Raw genomic sequence first — 22,128 nt, 5'->3', positions numbered from 1 at the left:
GATGTAGAGGCAGGAGGATCAGAAGTTCAAAGTCATCCTCAGTTACATACAAAGTTTGAAACAAGCCTGAGACCCATGACTCAATGTTTCTAAATAGACTGACAGACAGACTACGGACCAGTCTGGACTGCTTAATCTACTAAATTATAAAACAATATTAGTGACATTTTTCTGACCCTTGCTAGATCTAAGCACTTTGGACACACTAAGTCATTCGTACTCCCAGGCGTTCCTTGAGACAGTTATCGTGGTTATATTTACGGATGAAGACCCAGGTTCAGAATAGTGATCCTGCTTCAAGAACAAGTAGCAATTCTTACCCCCAGGAGAATTACCTGAGAATTACCCGGGCCCTTCCTAATTCCACTAGGAGCCTGAGGCCACACCGGCATACAGGGCCCCTGCTCCCTCTGACCCCTGTACCTCCACTCCCAAAGGCTAAGGACCCAGAAAGGTATGAAATGCAGGAGATACGCCCTGAGACCCTAGTGCAAGCACGGCGAGCCCTTCAGGACCTCGGCTTCCTCTGAGCCTTCCTTCTGTGCTTGTTTGGTTAGTTATTATTTTCCACCTCTACAAATATGAACCCCTGAGGGCCTGGCATGTCCTTCCTGGAGACTCCAGGTATGGCTTGGTGACATCTGTAGTTTGATGAAGAGCCTATTAGGCCTAGTAGGGGATTTAGTCAGAACTGGTGTATCAATTCTGGTGTTTATATCCCTTGGGAGGGACCTCCTAGGGACCTAGAACCCTGTTTCCCTTCTAGAACCTTCCTGAAACTGAGAGCTGAGACATCAGGCATTCCTGAACAAAGCCATAAAAATATAAATTAGAAGAGGTGTTCCTCTAAGCCCTGTAGAGGGAAGGGTGCTGAACACTGACTGACACTGGCCCACAGGCCAGCCAACGCCAGTCCTGCAGAGCAGTCTGACGGGAGATGCACGCAGGCAGTGGCTCACTTCCCCTTCACCGTCCTGCGCAGAGCTTCCTTGACATCCTTGTTCCTCAGAGTATATATGAAAGGGTTCAGCACAGGTGTGACAATGGTGTTGAGCACTGTGATAGCTTTGGTGAGGTCCAAGGAGCTCTCTACCGAGGTCCTCACATGCAAGAAGATGGTGGAGCCATACCAAATCAGCACCACAGTGAGATGGGATGAGCAGGTTGAGAAGGCGCGGTGCCGGCCCCGGGCAGAGGGAATCTTGATGATGGTAGTGATGATGTAAGCATAGGAGACTAGTGTGATACCACACGAGCCCAGAATAACACAGAAGGCAATGCCAAAGGACACCAGTTCCACCACCTGCGTGTCGGTGCAGGAAAGCACTATCCAGGGCGAAATGTCACAGAAGAAGTGGTTGATGACACGTGAGCCACAGAAAGAGAGGCGGGCAATGAGGGTAGCAGGAACTGTGATTGCAGAAAACCCACACAGCCAGGATCCCAGGGCCAACCGCATCGCCAGCCCAGGAGTCATGATGCCACCATAGCGCAGTGGCAGGCAGATGGCCAGGTAGCGGTCATAAGCCATCACAGCCAGCAGGAAGTACTCGGTACAGCCCAAAGAAAAGACAAAGTACATCTGTGTGGCACAGCCAGCCAAGGAAATGACTCCACCCCGAGGCGCAAATGTGGCCAGGGTCTTGGGTACGCAGGCTGTGGTGAACCAGATCTCCAGGAAGGAGAGGTTGCAGAGGAAGAAGTACATGGGTGTCTGTAGGCATCTGTGGGCACCTACCAGGGAGATGATGGCTAGGTTTCCAACTACCGTAAGCAGATACATGACCAGGAAAAGCAGGAAGAGCCCAATGCGCATGCTCCTTGGCCCTGGGAAGCCCAGCAAGATGAATGGTCCTGGTGTGGACAGGTTCTGGCCAGTACTCCAAGCCATTACGTACTTTGAGGATATGGACTGCCAAGCTGCCAAGAAAGGGGACTCGGAAAGTGAGGGAACTGACCCTTTCTTGTTCTCCGAGGAGTGTACTCACCTTGTCCTAAAATTCCAGGACCCAGACAAGTCTAGCTCCCCTTGGGAATACCTGGTTATACAGCATTAACCATGGCCAGGTCGGTAGGAAGCCGTCAGCATGCCGTCTACCCATTGCCTGTCACCTAGGGAAGGAGGGGACAGTGTCCTTTTTCTACAGTGTTTGTCACCTGGCGGAGAGAGGTCCTTATTCCAGAATCAGAGAACCTAGAAAAAGACAAGAACTATCTGGTTTCCACAAGTGAAACTGTGAGGGCCTTGCCCTTCAACATTTTTACCCAGCAGCCAGACCAGGCTCCTGTAGAACTCTCCTATTGCACCATGGAAATCCGCACACAAAAAGAGGCACTTCAGTAGTAAAGCCCATAGGTCACCTCCCCTCTTCTTTTTCTCCTTCTCTAGCTCCTCTTTGGCTCAGGTTCTAACCCTAGTTGAGAAAGGAATGAGCCAGCTTTCCTGAAATTTGTATTTTAAAAACTGTCAATCTGAGCTTGTGAAGTGGTTCAGTAAGTAAAGGCACTTGCTAATAAACCTGACGACCTGAGTTGAATCATCAGGACCCACGTGGTGTAAAGAAAGGAGTGACTCATGAAAATACACACACACACACACACACACACACACACACACACACACACCCCACACACACACATAACATGCTCTCTCACACACATGCACACATTCACACAAATTCACACACATACACACCACACACATACCATACACCATACACACATACCACACATACACACACAAATTCACACACATACACATCACACACCACACATACACACACACAACATTCTCTCTCTCACACACACACCACATACCATATACCATACACACATACCACACATACACACACAAATTCACACACATATACACCACACACACCACACACACACAAATTCACACACATACCACACACATGCACACACATAACACACATAACACACACCACATACATACAACTTACATACCATAAACATACTACACATACACCACACATAACACACACACTCAACACATACACACCGCACATAATACATACACACCACACACACAAATATACACACACTACACACATACATATACCACACACACACACCACACATACAACACACAACACACATACACAACACACACACACACACACACACACCACTTAAATGGATATATATGTTAATAAATAATTTTGAGTTGTCACTCTTACTTCTCCTAGCCAGAGGCAGATGCGTGGGGCCTGTAAGCTACAATGTGCATGGATGTGTTGGTGGGTGAAGGGGGTGTTTAATGGATTCTGCAACCCAAGAAACCCAGGGTTTCAGCACACTCCCAAAACCCCTTTTCAGAGCCACTGCTCCTGGGCTGATCAGGAAGAAGTCAGGTGACCCTCTGCCTCAGAGCTCAGAGGCATCTTCCTGCCATGTCTCCCTCTTCCCAGCCATGCACAAATGCACACACTGTACAACATGCACCTAAGCTGACACTCGATCACCATGCCCCACCTTCCAGAGCTCCATATCCCGGTACTTACCCTCTTCCTGATCACAAAACCAACAGTCCCTCGCCCAGAAGACCTGAAGGTTGGCTGAAGTCCCTTCCCCAGATTCACGGCAGCCTTACACAGCTGCTCTTAGTCCGCATAAGTCTGCAACTGAAACACAATGTACTTCCTTAGGCTTGTTCCAGATACTTGCTATAGAGAAGTTCCCAGCAGCCTCCCTGGCCATCACCCCTGCAAGTCCATGGGTACCTCCATCAGACCAGCGGCATCTGACCTGCTCAGGGAGGCAGTCTTGACCTACATGGCACTGTCATCTACCCTCAGCCCAAACTTAGACAAGCTTCTCATTTAGAAAAATATTCCCACTGTTGTCAATCATAATGCAAGGGCCACAAAGAGAAAGAAGCTGACAAGCCCTGCTTCACCTGGAAGGTTACACTCTCTAGTGTGAAGTTTGCAGTACGGCCTCTGCGTCTCCCTATACCCTGCACACAATGACGGTTCTCAGACTGTTGCATTTCCCTCCCATCCCGGAGCTGTGCGTGGGTGAGAGAGGGTTGCTTACCTGTGTAGGAAGGACACCCAGGCATCAGAGTCACCCCGGTCATCACCCCACACAACTGCACCTGGCACGTGTCCCCTGATGCTCAGATGACAAGCTTGGAGAGTTGGAGATCTTGGTCTCAAACCAGAGTGGGGGCCATCATCCTACTGCATTTGAGACTTGAGTGGGTCCAGAGGCACCGGAAGGTGGCCTGGCTTCTCAGAGGTCAGGGATGATCCTGCAAGGATGAGAACTCCCTTATCCAGATTATCTCAGGGACAGCCTCAGTCCCTGTCGAGGTAAAAGATGGATGACTTCCCTTCCAGGTCTTCAACATGTTCCTCTAAGCAGCCAGGAGACCAGGAGGTCAGCTTTAGCAATGCCAAACGCTCTGGGCAGGAATACATCCAGGCCAAGTGCACAGAGAGTGGCCACAAGCCTGGCTGACCTCTGACTTGCACTGGGGTTTCCTGTGGGCTCAACACTGCTGCTCACTTCCCACAGTCACAAGTCAGTCTGGACATTTAAGAGGCAGTTAAATTCCTCACTGCCTTGGCCATCATTCATCACTGTGACCAATAGCAGATTTGAACTACAAACGAAGATACTGGGATACACTACCTCCTTGAATGTGAGATATCCTTTTAGCAAACTGACCCCAGGTTCATGAAACTAACCTGATGGAGCTGCCCGGTGGTCACTAGGGAGTGACCACTACTAGCCCCACCCAAGTCAGACCTGGTGCCTGAAGGATCATGAAAAGGTGTGGCTGCTCTGCTCCTTGAGATCCAGCCTGGCTTCAAACAGCCGCCACAGAGGTACTCAGGGGCAGAGGCCTGGAGCAGATAGTGTCTCTGCCTAGCTCTTCCATCAGTCAGTCAGGTAGTGGCCAGAACCCACTTGTACCCTGAGGCTGCTCTGTCCCTCTCTAGCCCAGTCAGCAGGAGCATCTGATGAGGTGGCAAATGTCTCCACCTGCCTGTGAGAGCCAGGCCAGCCCTGGGGCTGGCAGGAATGGCTTCCTGCCTGTGGTTATTTATGCCTCTCCCCAATCAAGGTCTGTGAGAACACTTTTGCCAATTATGAAGCTGGCATCAGCCAGGCCCTGGGGACTCAGAGGTTCCCTGAGGGTGGACCTCCTGCCCCTGGACTACATCACCTTTCTCGCCCTTATTGGCTGTCTTCTGGCACTGAAATCCAGGCCAGGTGCCCACACACCTGTGGAGCAGCGGCCTGGCACGTGCACCACCACATAAGGTGCAGTTTACCTGCCCACCAGATGCTGGGTGCCACTGGAGGATTTTCTGTGCCTCAGTTTCCCTCTATGTAAGTAGGAGAGTGACATCCTGCATACCCAAGCGAGTTGGGAAACAAACTGTATGCTGTCTCTATTCTAGCACCCCTAGAGCCTTCTAGAAAGAGCAGCTGCAACACATACCAATCCAGACTGGTTTTTGTCTGGTCCATCCTAGGGCCACTCCTCTGAGGAAAGGATACCTCATGTGGACAGGAAAATGCTGTGATCTGGGCAAGGAGCTTCCACTGATGCCCATACAGCTAGGGACATGGCTGAACTCTGAGCTCTGTGAGCATCCTCATTGAGACCCCCAAGGCCCATACCTCTGGAACTCCCTTAGGGTACCAGGGACCACCATGAGGCTCATGGCCACAGAGCTGTATGGAGCTGATTACATGGGGTCTGGGCATCCGTGGCAGAGACTAAGCAACGTGGAATTGGGCCCTGGAGGTAGTACAAATGCCCCTGCCACCCTCAGTCCATCTCCTCCCTACAAAGGTGAGGGAGTCCAGTCCAGAGAATGCTTGGCAGCTGTTCAGGAAATATGTAGACCTCAATGGGCCACAATCAAGAGGCACACTGCCCTGGGAATGTAGCCTCCACACAGGACCCTGGATGCCCTAATAGGCAGTTTATTAAAAATGTTGCAAAATCTCTCCAAGGCCCCATCAACTGGTACCTGCTGCAGGTGCTGCCTGGCCTGAGAAGGGCACAGGGCTGCCTTCTGTTAGCCCAACATGCTACCTTCCACCAAGACGGCACGAGTACCTCAAAGATACGGAGGCTTCTCAGCCCAGAGAGCTCAGAAGTTCGGGTGTTGCTTGCAGGTAGCCTAGGTTTACTTTTCCCATGTCAACTTTCGCGATTCCTGTCGCACGCACGCCCTAAGTTCCTTTCTCACTTAGCATGAAGCACTCGGCACCCCCATAAAGCAGCAGGTGCCACACTACAGCCGCCCCAGTGGCCTATGGACACCTCAGCAGTGGGAAACTCTGATTTTCCTAACTGATCTGTACTCGTACGCATTCCCTCATGACGGCTGAAGCATTTAGAATTAAACCTATAGATCTCCATTAGTAAAACCACTCTCATGTAGGGAGAAGTTGGGGGGACAATGGGCCCAGCATTTATGTGATACCCTACTCTTGGAATTGCATTCTCTACAAAACAGGTGGAAATCTTCCCCAAATCTCAGCCTCAGGGGAAAGTAGCAGGTAAGTAGCTTTTGCAAAGAACAGTTAAATGCCCTTTAAGGGTGTGGGGATGAGGGAGGGGGAGGAGTTGGAGGAGCTAAGGAAAAAACACATCTGTCACAGGCATTAATTAGAACAAGGCCTGGCCTGAGCCCATCCCAACTTCTCAATAAGGTGGCAGAAATACCTGTTTTAGAGTTAAGAACCATGTCTGTGAGCCATAGGCCCCGCACCCACCTATGAATGGCTCCTGAGTGATAGCCTCAGGAGAGGAGTCAGCTGGCTTGCAGAATTTTTTTTTTACATTTTTTTTTATTAACTTGAGTATTTCTTATATACATTTCGAGTGTTATTCCCTTTCCCGGTTTCTGGGCAAACATCCCCCTCCCCCCTCCCCTTCCTTATGGGTGTTCCCCTCCCAACCCTCCCCCCATTGCCGCCCTCCCCCCATAGACTAGTTCACTGGGGGTTCAGTCTTAGCAGGACCCAGGGCTTCCCCTTCCACTGGTGCTCTTACTAGGATATTCATTGCTACCTATGGGGTCAGAGTCCAGGGTCAGTCCATGTATAGTCTTTAGGTAGTGGCTTAGTCCCTGGAAGCTCTGGTTGCTTGGCATTGTTGTACTTTTAGGGTCTCGAGCCCCTTCAAGCTCTTCCAGTTCTTTCTCTGATTCCTTCAATAGGGGACCTATTCTCAGTTCAGTGGTTTGCTGCTGGCATTAGCCTCTGTATTTGCTGTATTCTGGCTGTGTCTCTCAGGAGCGATCTACATCCGGCTCCTGTCGGTCTGCACTTCTTTGCTTCATCCATCTTGTCTAATTGGGTGGCTGTATATGTATGGGCCACATGTGGGGCAGGCTCTGAATGGGTGTTCCTTCAGTCTCTGTTTTAATCTTTGCCTCTCCCTTCCCTGCCAAGGGTATTCTTTTTCCTCATTTAAAGAAGGAGTGAAGCATTCACATTTTGATCATCCGTCTTGAGTTTCCTTTGTTCTAGGGATCTAGGGTAATTCAAGCATTTGGGCTAATAGCCACTTATCAATGAGTGCATACCATGTATGTCTTTCTGTGATTGGGTTAGCTCACTCAGGATGATATTTTCCAGTTCCAACCATTTGCCTACGAATTTCATAAACTTGTTGTTTTTGATAGCTGAGCAATATTCCATTGTGTAGATGTACCACATTTTCTGTATCCATTCCTCTGTTGAAGGGCATCTGGGTTCTTTCCATTTTCTGGCTATTATAAATAAGGCTGCGATGAACATAGTGGAGCACGTGTTTCTTTTATATGTTGAGGCATCTTTTGGGTATATGCCCAAGAGAGGTATAGCTGGATCCTCAGGCAGTTCAATGTCCAATTTTCTGAGGAACCTCCAGACTGATTTCCAGAATGGTTTTACTAGTCTGCAATCCCACCAACAATGGAGGAGTGTTCCTCTTTCTCCACATCCTCGCCAGCATCTGCTGTCACCTGAGTTTTTGATCTTAGCCATTCTTACTGGTGTGAGGTGAAATCTCAGGGTTGTTTTGATTTGCATTTCCCTTATGACTGAAGATGTTGAACATTTCTTTAGGTGTTTCTCAGCCATTTGCCATTCCTCAGCTGTGAATTCTTTGTTTAGCTCTGAACCCCATTTTTTAATAGGGTTATTTGTTTCCCTGCGGTCTAACTTCTTGAGTTCTTTGTATATTTTGGTTATAAGGCCTCTATCTGTTGTAGGATTGGTAAAGATCTTTTCCCAATCTGTTGGTTGCCGTTTTGTCCTAACCACAGTGTCCTTTGCCTTACAGAAGCTTTGCAGTTTTATGAGATCCCATTTGTCGATTCTTGATTTTAGAGCATAAGCCATTGGTGTTTTGTTCAGGAAATTTTTTCCAGTGCCCATGTGTACCAGATGCTTCCCTAGTTTTTCTTCTATTAGTTTGAGTGTGTCTGGTTTGATGTGGAGGTCCTTGATCCACTTGGACTTAAGCTTTGTACAGGGTGATAAGCATGGATCGATCTGCATTCTTCTACATGTTGCCCTCCAGTTGAACCAGCACCATTTGCTGAAAATGCTATCTTTTTTCCATTGGATGGTTTTGGCTCCTTTGTCAAAAATCAGGTGACCATAGGTGTGTGGGTTCATTTCTGGGTCTTCAATTCTATTCCATTGGTCTATCTGTCTGTCTCTGTACCAATACCATGCAGTTTTTATCACTATTGCTCTGTAATACTGCTTGAGTTCAGGGATAGTGATTCCCCCTGAAGTCCTTTTATTGTTGAGGATAGCTTTAGCTATCCTGGGTTTTTTGTTATTCCAGATGAATTTGCAAATTGTTCTGTCTAACTCTTTGAAGAATTGGATTGGTATTTTGATGGGGATTGCATTGAATCTGTAGATTGCTTTTGGTAAAATGGCCATTTTTACTATATTAATCTTGCCAATCCATGAGCATGGGAGATCTTTCCATCTTCTGAGGTCTTCTTCAATTTCTTTCCTCAGTGTCTTGAAGTTCTTATTGTACAGATCTTTTACTTGCTTGGTTAAAATCACACCGAGGTACTTTATATTATTTGGGTCTATTATGAAGGGTGTCGTTTCCCTAATTTCTTTCTCGGCTTGTTTCTCTTTTGTATAGAGGAAGGCAACTAATTTATTTGAGTTAATTTTATACCCAGCCACTTTGCTGAAGTTGTTTATCAGCTTTAGTAGTTCTCTGGTGGAACTTTTGGGATCACTTAAATATACTATCATGTCATCTGCAAATAGTGATATTTTGACCTCTTCTTTTCTGATCTGTATCCCTTTGATCTCCTTTTGTTGTCTGATTGCTCTGGCTAGAACTTCAAGAACTATATTGAATAAGTAGGGAGAGAGTGGGCAGCCTTGTCTAGTCCCTGATTTTAGTGGGATTGCTTCAAGTTTCTCTCCATTTAGTTTAATGTTAGCAACTGGTTTGCTGTATATGGCTTTTACTATGTTTAGGTATGGGCCTTGAATTCCTATTCTTTCCAGGACTTTTATCATGAAGGGGTGTTGAATTTTGTCAAATGCTTTCTCAGCATCTAATGAAATGATCATGTGGTTCTGTTCTTTCAGTTTGTTTATATAATGGATCACGTTGATGGTTTTCCGTATATTAAACCATCCCTGCATGCCTGGGATGAAGCCTACTTGATCATGGTGGATGATTGTTTTGATGTGCTCTTGAATTCGGTTTGCCAGAATTTTATTGAGTATTTTTGCGTCGATATTCATAAGGGAAATTGGTCTGAAGTTCTCTTTCTTTGTTGTGTCTTTGTGTGGTTTAGGTATAAGAGTAATTGTGGCTTCGTAGAAGGAATTCGGTAGGGCTCCATCTGTTTCAATTTTGTGGAATAGTTTGGATAATATTGGTATGAGGTCTTCTATGAAGGTTTGATAGAATTCTGCACTAAACCCGTCTGGACCTGGGCTCTTTTTGGTTGGGAGACCTTTAATGACTGCTTCTATTTCCTTAGGAGTTATGGGGTTGTTTAACTGGTTTATCTGTTCCTGATTTAACTTCGATACCTGGTATCTGTCTAGGAAATTGTCCATTTCCTGAAGATTTTCGAATTTTGTTGAATATAGGTTTTTATAGTAAGATCTGATGATTTTTTGAATTTCCTCTGAATCTGTAGTTATGTCTCCCTTTTCATTTCTGATTTTGTTAATTTGGACGCACTCTCTGTGGCTTGCAGAATTTTATGCAACGGTTGGGGGTCACCACAAGGGGAGGAACTGCCTTACAGGTTCACAGCATTAGGAAGGTTGAGAACCACTGCCCTTCAGGAAGAGCCTGTCTTCTGTTCTAACATCCAGACTCCATAAAACCCGGCGGCACAGAGAGCAACAACCCATCATAAAAATGAGCAAGAGACTTAAAAAGACATTTCTCCTGAAGGAAAGGGGGACACAGAGGGAAGTTGCTCATCCCTGTGGAAGGAAGGACAGGCTCGGCCAGCCTCTCTGCCGTTGTACTTTGTGTTCTACCTTGCTGCCTAATGACAAACAACATGGCCATAAGCAACTTGAGGAAGAAAGGGTTTATTTGGCTCGGAGGTCACAGTTCATCATCCAGGGAAGCTAAGGCAAAAACCTGCAAGCCAGAACTGAAGCAGAAGCCATGGAGGAATCCTGCTTGCTGGCTTCCTTCCAGGCTGGCCTTCAGCTAGCTTGCCTTTCTTTTTCTTATATTTTTATTTGTTCTTTGACAGCTTCAAATATATATAGAATATATATAGTATATGAAAATGTATATTATACAAATAAGAGTATATATGGATATATGTACAGGTATATGATGTATATGTTTATTGTATTGTATATGATGTATATGTATAATGTATCTTGATCATATCCATCCCCAAGTCACTCTCCCAGCATACACTCCTTCTATCTTTATTCCCTTAACCAAGCCAGCTCAGTCAGTCAGCAGGGTCTCAAGGGAGGAAGTGAGAATTGAAAAGAAAAAAAAAAACAATTAGACAAAATTATAACATGACTCCAGCCCGTACTGCGGCTGAAGCAGCTTTATTTTTCTCCTGTCTGCTTTTATATCATTCCAGGTACATCCAAAAAACACAGTCAGTTCTTAGATCAAAGGCAAAGTAATCAAGTGAAGTAGTAAACAAGGAGATCACACAAGATAGTAATTAAGTAAAGTAGTAAGCAAGAGAATCGCACAAGGTAATAATTAAGCAAAGCAGTAAACAAAGCCCACAGTCACTGTTTCTGATATTCTTACCTGAGCCTACTTCCTTGTCCCAGCCCAGTGACAAATGCCAAATTCCAAGAAGTGGCTCCAAAAGCTTTCAACATTCTGCCTTCCATTTCTCACTTCTTACATTAGTCCTTGGAGAATCTCAAACACTATATTTTAGTCATATTGGCTTCCTGCCTCCACTTTTCCCAGATTAATCTTCCCTTCTCTCTCCACCCACTTTTGTGTCTTCTTTTAATCTTTTTTAACCCATCATGTATAGCTGGTACCACCCATATGCTCTTCTGGGTGCGGACTTCCACTGGAGTGTGCGCAACCTTCCAGAGACCACACCTTTAAAGAAAGCTGATGCTTCCTCTCCCAGCAGATGTCAAGTGCCAATGCCTTCTTAGCTAGGGGTGGTTCTTCATGTTCTCCTCCATTCTCAGTGTTGAGGTTTTATCTGGTTTGAGCTTGCCTGGATCTTGCACATTCTGTCACAACTGCTATGAATTCATATGTGCAACTGCCCTGATATGTCTGGAAGACACTGCTTTCTTGTAGTTATCCACCACCTCTGACTCTTACAATAGTTCTTTTTCCTCTTCTGAAATGATCACTAAATTTTGAGAGGAAAGGGTGGATGGTGATTTAAATAAGTCTGGGCCTCATAGCCCTCTATGTTTGAATCCTTGGTCTTCGGTTGGCAGAACTGTTTGGGAAGGATTAGGAGTTGTGGCCTTGTTAGAGAGGATGAGTCACTAGGTTGGGCTTCAAGGTTTCAAAGGCCCACACTATTCCCTGTTAACTCTCTGCCTCTCACTTGCAGATAAGATGTAAGCTCTCAACACCATGTAAGCTTCCAGCACCATGCCTGCCTGCCTACTGCCATGCTGCCATCCATGATGGTCAAGAACTCACCCTCTGAACAGCAAACCCCCAATAAACTCTTTGAATTGCCTTGGCCATGATGTCTCTTCACAGCAACACAAATGTAAGACAGGGTACGATGTAGATGCCTCATCTGGGGCTGAACATTCCAGTCTCATTATTCTCTGAACCTTAACCAGTGGTGGGTCTCTGTGTTGTCATCTACTTCAAAAAGAAGCTTACCTCATGAGTGCTGAAAGATGCATCAATGTATGGGTATGAAGAAAAATCATCAGGAGTCAGTTTAATACTGGGCACATTTATCAGAATAAAGCAGTAGCTTCCCCACAAGGCCTACAACTTGTTTACCGAAAGGTTCTTGGATACAACCCCAGACTCACAGTGAGCTGGATCATCCTACATCAATCATCCCACATCAATCATCAATCAAGAAAATGCTCCCACAGGCCATCTAACTTAGGCAATTCTTCAGTTGAGGTTCTCTCTTCCCAGGTTGTCAAGGTGACAAGTAAAGCTTTTACCCCCTTGTGATCAGCAGTTCTCCAAGCAGAATATTTGTATAGAAGGCATCCAGATAGTTTGAATTGAAATTGTAGACAGATGTGATGTCAAGGTAAAAAATCAAAAAAGCCATGGAGGCACTGGTTCATCCTTTGTCCTTTTTGACAGACACTTGTTACTGGCCTCTGTCTGGTAAGTATTCCTTTAACTACTATAGAAGGAGCTAAAGGGAAGCTGGGCTTGATATTTAACCCTGGCAGTGGTTAGTTCAATGACCTATAAGAATACTTCCAACAAGCAGATGAAGGAAGAAAGGAAGGTGGTACAGGATGTGAATGAGAAAGTCACCAACGTGGATGAGAACTATGGCAAGGAAAGGAAGATTCTGAAAACAGCAACTAAAACATCACTCTGGGCATCGCATTACGAGCTGGAATCCCAGCATTGAGAAGCAGAGGTAAGTAGGTCTCTGGGATTTCAGGCCAGTCTGGTCTTCATAACAAGTTCCAGGACAGACAGGGTTCTGGAATCTAACAGAAATGTTAGAATGATGAAAAGCTCCAGTCAGTCAGTGTGGAAAGCAATGCCAGTAGCAAAAGAAAGAGCATTGGAGACTGAGGGGAAAGCCAAAGAAATATTATACTCAGATGAGTGACAAAGACAAAAATAGCATCTGTGAAATGGCTCAAAAGGTCACCTGTCACCAAGCCAGATTACCCGAGTTCAATTCCAGGGGACCACATGGTGGGAGAAGAGAATTGACTTCCACAAGTCAAGTTGTCCTCTGACTTCTGCAAATGCTGTGATACACACACACACACACACACACACACACACACACACACACACACACACACACACTAAAAATTAAAATATAATCTAAATTTTTGAAGAAATAAGTAAGCATAACCATAACTTTCAGGAGTTCTAAGACATGTTCAAGACACCAAACCTAAAACTCCCTGTGCTGCTGAGGAAGTAAAATAAAAGCTAAGCATGAACTAAGAATACAACTAAATGATCAAAGTGCTTTCCTAGAATGTATAAAGCCAGGGTCCAACTTCCATCCCTACATAAACTAGACATAATGGCCCTTGTCTAGAACCCCTGGGTTGGAAGATGGAAGCAGGAGGAAAAGTTCAAGGTCATTTTTCCTCCATAGTGAGAGTTCAAGACCACTGTGGGAATCACGAGACCATGTCAAGAAGAAGAAGAAGAAAAGAGAAGAAAAAGAAAAGAAGAGGAGGAGGAAATGGTGAGGAAAAGGAAGAGGAAAAAAGAGGAAGAGGAAGAAAAAGGAAGGTAGAAGGAAGATGAGAAAGAAAAGGAAGGGGCTGGAGAGATGGCTCAGTGGTTAAGAGCACTGACTGCTCTTCCAGAGGTCCTGAGTTCAAATCCCAGCAACCACATGGTGGCTCACAACCATCTGTAATGGGATCTGATGCCCTCTTCTGGTGTGTCTAAGACAGCATATATATAATCTTTTTTAAAATGCACAAGTAAAGACTTTCTCATAAAAGCACAGACTAAAGCAATTCATGACCAATATGCTGCTGAGAAGAATGAATATTCATAGCTGACAGGTGGCACATTCTCTAGATGCCTCTTATGGTCTTCTGATCTGTGGTGTAATTTAATTGTGTGTTTCTTTCTTTATTGATATTTTCCCAAGAGATTATCAACTGGCGACAGTAGTATATTGAAGCCACTTACCATTATTGTATCACGGATTATTTAGGTAACACAATACTCATTTTATAAAACCATGGGCACTATGAGTTCCAACGTTCAGAGAACAATATTTGTTTTACCTTCTCAAAGGATTTCTCCATTTATTAATATGTAGTGGTGTTCCTTAGCTCTGAGTTTTCCCTGAATTCTATTTTTACAGACTTGAATACAGCTGCTTCTGCTTATTTTGGGCTCTTGTTGCTTGGCAGATAATTCTCCATCCTTTCATACTGGTCTCTGTGATCTTTGCCAGTGAGAATGAAATCCACCCCACATTCTCTCCCCTATTTCCTCTCTGTCCCCCCACCACTTTTCCCTCCATACTTTGTGTTTCTTTTTATTATCCACTGAATCCATTTAATGCTCCCTGTGTGCACATGGCTATAGGACAGTTACTGGAGCATAGGTAGTCCCTCTGTGCCTGCAGCACTGAAGAAAATTGACTCTCACTCTTTTTCCCCCAGCAGCAATCAACTGCCAGTAGTTCCTGAGGTAGGCTGAATTTCATCAGCCCCTCCCCATCTATGCTGAGATTTTGTGCAGATACTGTGTAACAGACTTTTTCTGGGGAGACGCAAGACCTATGTCTACTTACTTGAGAAAGCAAACCCATGAGAGATCAAAGTCCAACTTGATGAACTAATGGATTTTATTGAAATAACATAGAAATATGGATGAGTGGTTACTTACAGGAACAGAAATTACTCAAGGACAGCTGCATCACCTAAGCTCATCTCAGCATGGGTGACAGCTCACAAAAAAAAAAAAAGAAAGAAAACCTGGAAGTATGGATCACACTGTACAGCCTACAAGCAGCTCAACAGGCTAGAGAATGTTCTTTTCAAGTAGCCCTCTTGGTCTGAACCTCTTCCAGTAGATTGGCTACCTTTTCTTTCTTCTAGGCAGTTCAGCTGGTCTCTGCTGCTTTCACATTGTTCTGTTGGTGTCTACTTCTAGGTTGCCTGGCTTGTCTAAGAATCTTCAGTTTGGTTTGTCTGAGTCTCTCAGCAGTCTTTTCTGTTTATACTATCTTGGGGAGGGAGGGGACTAGAAAAATCTGGTCAGTTTCAGGGACTTCCTGAGGCTACTTGAATGGTTCACTTCCTGTCCTAATGAGCTTGATTGTAGGGTGGAATGTTTCAACAGCCTCTTCCTCAACTATGCTGTGATTTTTGGCTGATCTTATGCAGGTCTTAGGCATATAGTCCCAAACATTGTAAATTCATGCATATGACTATACTGTCATGTCCAGCAAATACTGTTCCCCTACAGAGGTCTACTATCTCTAGCTCTTGTGATGTTTTCTGCTTCCTCTTCCTACATGATCCTTGAGTTTGGAGGGAGGGTATAATATACATATCCCATTTACACCTAAGCACTCCAGTCTCTTATTCTCTGAACAGCAACCCATTATGAGTCTCTTCATTGTTTGCCCTTGTTTGTGGGCTGTTTTCTCTTCCCTTGGAGACAACCTGGTAGTTCGTACCCTAAATAAAGTTTTGCCTTTTGGCCTCAGTTCTGCTCACATGATCTTGTCCTCTTGTTATGCTTCACCCTGTGCATGTACAAACCCAAAACCGCACACACCCATAGCAATAGTAGTAGTAACAGTAAAGTAAAGGATGATAAACAGAAGCCAGAGATAGTGACCCTAGGTAGTCCTGTTCTCATCACTTGCCAGAGTAAACAGAACTGAAGCCCACGGCAGAATCAGTTCCCTGGAACTGAAGAGTCAAGGCCTAACAGAAAGGGCATGCAGGACACCTCTGCAGTGAAGGAATTTGGATGTGAGTTCCACCATATACGTCTTTGTCAATACCCACTTCCAAGGCAATAATAATCTCCATTGTCATAAACATTATAGTTGTTTTCAATGTCAGCTTGACACAAATTAGAATCACCTGAGTAGGGAGCATCACCTCAGAAACTGTCCTGTTTCCTTGACTGATGTAGGATGGCCATTCCAAGTGTAAGTGCCACACATCCCGGCAGCAGCCCAGATAAAAAGGGTGGAGCAGAAGATCACTTCACCTTTCACTTGGCTCGTTCTTCCCTCTTGCCATAAGTTGATTTGCCCTGCTGCTGCTACTGCAGATTTCTTGACTGAGAGCAGAATCACTGTGTCCAATCTGTCATCATGGAGTAATAACCAGGGACTCTCCAGGAACCTTTTGAGCTTCCAGCACCAAATTAGGACTGCTAAGGCACCCTGCCTTGTAGAACAACTAACTACTGGTTTACACACACACACACACACAGAGGCACAGGCACACACACACACAGGCACCTGCACACACACACACAGAGGCACATGCACACATACATGCATGTGCACACACAAACATGTACAGTGAGAGACAGCTATTGCAGGTTTCTCTGACTGCTGAGGACTACCAGTCTCAAGGCCTGAGAAACTAATTCCTCAGCTTTCAAGTGTGATTCAGTTATTGTTACTATTTTTAAGTTGACTTATTAAATTCTGATATATAAATATATACGTATTCACTCCTTGGTTCTGTTCCTCTAGAGAACCTTGACTAAGTAGCCAACTTCACTTAGAATCGCCTAGAAGACAAGCCTCTAAGTGTGTTTTTGTAGGTCTTTCTAAGGAGGTTTAACTGAGAGGGGAAGACCTGCCCCCAATGTAGGGGGTGGTGCCAGTCCATGGGCTCTGGTTACAAACTAAACCAAAGGGGAAACAGGAGAAAGCCAGTGAGCTTCCTTGCTGTGCCAGTGTGCAAGCTGTTCCTACCATTGTGACTCCCCTCCATAATGGACCACATCCCTCTGAACAGCCAGAATAGACTCTTCCCTCCTTAAGTTGTGTCTTGTTAGATATTTAGTCCCAGTGACAAGAAAAGTAAACGAATACACTTTAAAGAGGGACGTGGAAAACATGAAAAGCACACTTACAAACTTGTGAGCAAAAGATGACACACAGCGTTGGGAGCAATGAGCAAAGGGTGAGATGGGGCATCGTAGAGAAGCCAAAACCATGAGGTTTTACAAATCACCATGATGGGACACATTTTAAAAACATTTGATGGGGGATGTGGGGACAATTCTGGTGGAGAAAGAAGTGGGACAGAGAACAAGGCACCACAGGCCCCTCAGACTCCTCAAAGAGTACACGGTACGCAGTGTGTGTATGCATGGATCCTTGCATACCAGTGAGAGAACACAAAGAACCCAAGGCCAGGGTGGTGGCCGCCTCCCCTGTCTTCACGGAAATCTCCACAGGAGATTGGACCCTCCCCTACAGGCTTATGGACAGGATTGGACAGGCTCATGGACAGGCCAGTTGGATTCTGCTAAACAATGCTTGTTGCACCCCAATGTTCCCTTGGATGCATAGGCAAAGCCTAATTGACTAAAAGCTTGTACAATAAACAATAGAGTTAGATCTACACACGGATGCTGGTCTTTAGCGTCTAAGTCCCCAGCATCTTCATAGGCTCCACCTCCGTTCCCCCCACTTTCCGGTCTCTGTTCCCGCAACATTTTTATATTTATTTGCTTTATTTCACATAAAGGAGCTTATTTTCTGCATGTATGCAGATGTACCACACGTTAGCCTGGTGCCTGGGAGGGTGGGTCAGTTATGGACATTTGATTTCCTGGAACTGAAGTTACAGTTGCCAGACACAATATGGATGCTGGGAACTGAACCCAGGTCCTCTGCAAGAGTCACAAGGGCTCTCAACCGTTGAGCCAGCTCTCCAGCCCCAAACCAATGAGATACTTGGTACCCACTGACTTGGCAAAGATTCAGAATTTGGCCATGCCACCTGGGCAAGGACCAATAGTGGATGTGTAATTGATGTGGTCACTCTGAGAAAAGACTTCAAAGTCCAGCTCCAACATCCTCTTTCTCAGGTCTGGATCCAAGAGCAGCATTCAGACAGCAAACAGGGTCTATGTGCTGAAACGTCACCCAGTGCTCTCCCCAACAGTCAAAGGCTGGAAACAACCCAAGTGTGCTATGGTCACACCTGGGACAGCTCACAAAGTCAAGTGGAGTGAGTGGCCCAGAAGGAGAGCTATCTTGGTAACAAGAAGAAGAACAGAAAGGCAACACAGAGTAATGCCCTCGCCATAACCTTCAGTGCACACAAAGCTAAGCCATTTGCTGGGGACAGGTCAATCATGCTAATCAGTGAGCACCCCTCTGAGAGGAAGGGGACTGGAGAGAGGAGCTGGGGTCACTTTGCACTTTTCTCCTCTTGTGTTGATTGTTCTTCTTGTCTCTTCATAAAATAAATGAGTGGACAGATGTCAGTCCTGAGAGAAAAATGAAAGGCACTCTGCAATCTAATGGAAAAGCTTTTTGACTCTCATCCTACTCTGGAATAGAGGACCCTGTGGGAAGCCTGGGGTTGAGGAGAAGAAAGGAAGCTTCCCAGATGAGCACGATTCCCCTTGGGCCTTAGGAACCTCCACACAACTCCACAAATTGTCCTGAGAACAATTCCAGTCCTCAGGACTGGGGGGAGCTAGGCCACTAATGAGCCCATAAAGATCCCAGAGCCCCAGAGCAACAGGCCCTAGGAGATGAGAAGCACCTCAGACCTGCAGTTAGAGGCAGGCAGAGACACTGCAGGGACTCTGCTTGGCTTTCTGAGAACTTGAAACAGAGGGTTCGGGGAAAGCAAAACCTTCCAGGGACCCTCCTCTGCTGACACAAACCTGGACAGACATGGGAACTGGACGTCTCCCAGCCCTGAGGCAGGAGTGTCAGCCATCCTGTGTGAGGCTGCCTGCCTTTGATGGTACTCAGGTACTCTGAATCCAGCATGCAGGGGATTAGGCTGAGACCCTTCCACCCTCAGCTTGCAAGTGGTTGTTTTGGTGACCCACACCTTTTCTGAGGTGCTGAAAGGAGATTGGAGACAGCCCTCAGACTCCTCCCCAACTCAGCCCAACAGGCTGGGATTCCCACAGACCCTGAATGGAGATTGGCTTAGCATGACCCCAGGTTCCAATGCAGACTAGCATCTTCTGCACCCAGCAGGGGCCACTGCCTGCTGTTAGTGAATTCACCAGAAGAGCCAACTGCCCAACTCCGGAAATAAGAACCAACTGTGGCAAGAGCTGCTTAGTGTGTCAAAAACTATGCTCACCCAACAATTGCCTTTTCCTGTCCAGGAACAGACAGCCTGGTGCTAGATGTGATGGAAGGACCTGGGGCTGCACCCCTCCCATTATGGGCCAAGGAAACCGTGAAGTACTACCACTTCTGTTCCAGGTCACCCTGTCTGCCCTCAGACACCTAGCTACAGAGATGTCCCCACAGGGAATTCCCAAACTGCATATTCCACTTGAAAATTGGTGACAACACTTTCCACTCATTCTCCAACAGTAAGTTTGCTCCTTGGAAAACACAGGGGAAAAATGAATCCTGGCTCACCAGTGTCTGGGCCATGTTAGGACATCGGATGTGGAGGTGAAGTCAGATGGACTCACATTCCTGTAACCCCAGTACCCGGGAGGCTGATGCCGGAAGATACTGAGTTTACTGTCCACCTGGGCCACAGAGACTGTCTCAGGGAGAAGAGAAAGGGAGAGAAGAAAGGAAAGGAAACGCCATTATAAAGTAGAGTGAGCCATCTCCCTCTGCAACCCTCTGCTCTGCTCCCCAATCCATTTGGTGGCCCTGTGACTAGTGGAGGTATGGCCTTTCATTCTAACCTTCCTGGGGCGTGAGGGATCACCTGGCCACAGGAAAAAGCATGAACCCACCAAAGTACCTGAGTCTTCAGACAGGATAGCAGACAAAAGCCGGGCCTGATGGCCTCCGAGCGGCACATGAGGCAAAGCAAGTTTTTCTGGAACTGTGTGTATGTCATGCACTATGAGCATGTGTGTATACATGGATGCATGTGTATGTATGCACATACCTGGTGTGTGTGTGTGTGTGTGTGTGTGTGTGTGTGTGTGTGTGTGTGCACAGCTGGAAAGCATGTACCTGTGTATTGGGTCAAGGAGGGTTTCACATATTCACAAATGTGTGAGGGGCGTTCCTGCTTGTGCTGATGTTTGGAGACCCCAGGACCATTGCTCAGGCGTTAGCTCTCAGCAGATGTGGAAGTGAGTTTCAAGACAGAAGTAATTACTGTAGCAGATCCTCAAAGTGCACAGTGAGAATTCTCTCTGATCAATCCCTGCAAACAAGGATCAGCCTGGGAGCCCCAGTAGAGAAGTCCCTTGGTCCCCGGACAGTGTGGCAGTACTTGCCTTTGAGACCCCAGCAGGGCTTACAGAGCCTCCAACAGATCTGACCAATAAAAGTGTGGCCTGGGCCCATCACACGAGACACTTGGGGGCACTTGCTCCAGGGTGCTCAGAAGTGGCCTCGCCAGCCAGAAAGGGCCATGAGCAACCGCAGCAACAACACTTTGGTGACGGAGTTCATTCTTCTGGGTTTCCCAGAGCTGCGCCACCTACAAGGGCTGTTATTTGGGTTATTCCTAATCATCTACGTGGTGACTGTCCTAGAGAACTTGGTCATCGTGGGCACCATAAGTGCTAGCCGGCAGCTACACATACCCATGTACTTTTTCCTGGCCAATCTGTCTGTGCTAGAGACCCTCTACACCACAGTCACAGTGCCCAAGCTGCTTGCTGGTCTCCTAGCAGGGGCAAAAGCCATCTCCTTCTCAGGGTGCCTCACCCAGCTCTTCCTCTTTCTTTCACTGGGCTCCTCTGAGTGTTTCTTACTGTCCACCATGGCCTGTGACCGGTACCTGGCCATCTGCCGCCCACTGCACTACCCAGCCATCATGGATTCAAAGCTGTGCCTGCATCTAGCTCTTAGTGCCTGGCTCGGGGGCTTCTTGGCCTCCTTTGTGTCCACAGCTCTCATCTCCCGCCTCAGTTTCTGTGGCTCCAATGCCCTCAACCACTTCTTCTGTGACGTCTCACCGCTGTTGCAACTCTCCTGCACAGACACCACTGCCATTGAAATGCTGGACTTTGTGGCAGCTCTAGCAGTACTTGCAACCTCTCTGATAGTGACCTCAGTCTCCTATGTCCACATCGTGGCCACTGTCCTGAGGATCCCAGGAGGGGCAGGCCGCAGGAGGGCCTTCTCTACCTGTGCCTCTCACTTGGTGGTGGTCTTAATCTTCTACACCACCACCACTTTCATGTATGCCCGGCCTCATGCCATAAGCTCCTTCGACCTCAACAAGCTGGTATCTGTGATTTACTCGGTAGTGACCCCCCTGCTGAACCCCATAATCTACTGCCTGAGGAACCGTGACATCAGAGAGGCACTTACCAAACTCCTGCAGTCCCTCAGGTTCCCCTGAATGCCAGATCCTGCTGGATCCTGCTGGATCTGTGGGTCCCTCTGCTCACAGAGACGACCCACCAGCCAATAGAGGCTGTGCTCTTCTTCGTCCGTCCATGCAGACAAGCCCCTACATGTGACTCTTCGCCACCATCCAACAAGCAGAAGAGGTGACCAAGACCTACAGGGTCTAGACTCTACCAGAAAACTCAGCCCCAACCCAGGGACAGCTGCTCTTGTAAGCAGCCCAGGCAGACCCTTTGCCTGAAATTTTCAGTAGAGATCCCCAGGAAGTCCCATCTATCACCACTTCCCTCATGACTGAGACTTTATACCCTTTCCCTGGCCAGCCTCGCATGCCCTGCTTCTGAGTCCCTGGGATTGGCCTTCTTCCCATGAAACTCCAGCTCCTGAGCTTAGACCCTAAGACAGTCATCTCAGAGGAGAAATCAAGGACTCTCAAGCCAGGTGGAAGGAT

At 46.7% G+C, this 22,128-nt stretch overlaps 2 protein-coding genes across 2 annotated transcripts; one reads left to right on the top strand and one right to left on the bottom strand.

Annotated features, from left to right (window-relative positions):
* Window positions 1-955: 955 nt before the first annotated feature.
* Window positions 956-1,891, bottom strand: Or6f2 (olfactory receptor family 6 subfamily F member 2). The gene has a single exon (NM_173334.1). The coding sequence runs from the start codon at window positions 1,889-1,891 to the stop codon at window positions 956-958; it is 936 nt and encodes a 311-aa protein (NP_775456.1).
* Window positions 1,892-20,730: 18,839 nt separating this feature from the next.
* Or6ae1 (olfactory receptor family 6 subfamily A member E1) lies at window positions 20,731-21,669 on the top strand. Its single transcript, NM_001000554.1, has one exon. It carries the CDS (start codon window positions 20,731-20,733, stop codon window positions 21,667-21,669), a length of 939 nt encoding a protein of 312 aa, NP_001000554.1.
* Window positions 21,670-22,128: the final 459 nt, after the last annotated feature.

The sequence above is a fragment of the Rattus norvegicus genome, chromosome 1 (genome assembly GCF_036323735.1).
Source record: "Rattus norvegicus strain BN/NHsdMcwi chromosome 1, GRCr8, whole genome shotgun sequence".
In the NCBI taxonomy this organism is placed as follows: domain Eukaryota; kingdom Metazoa; phylum Chordata; class Mammalia; order Rodentia; family Muridae; genus Rattus; species Rattus norvegicus.
This window is presented reverse-complemented; position numbering and strand designations above follow the sequence as displayed.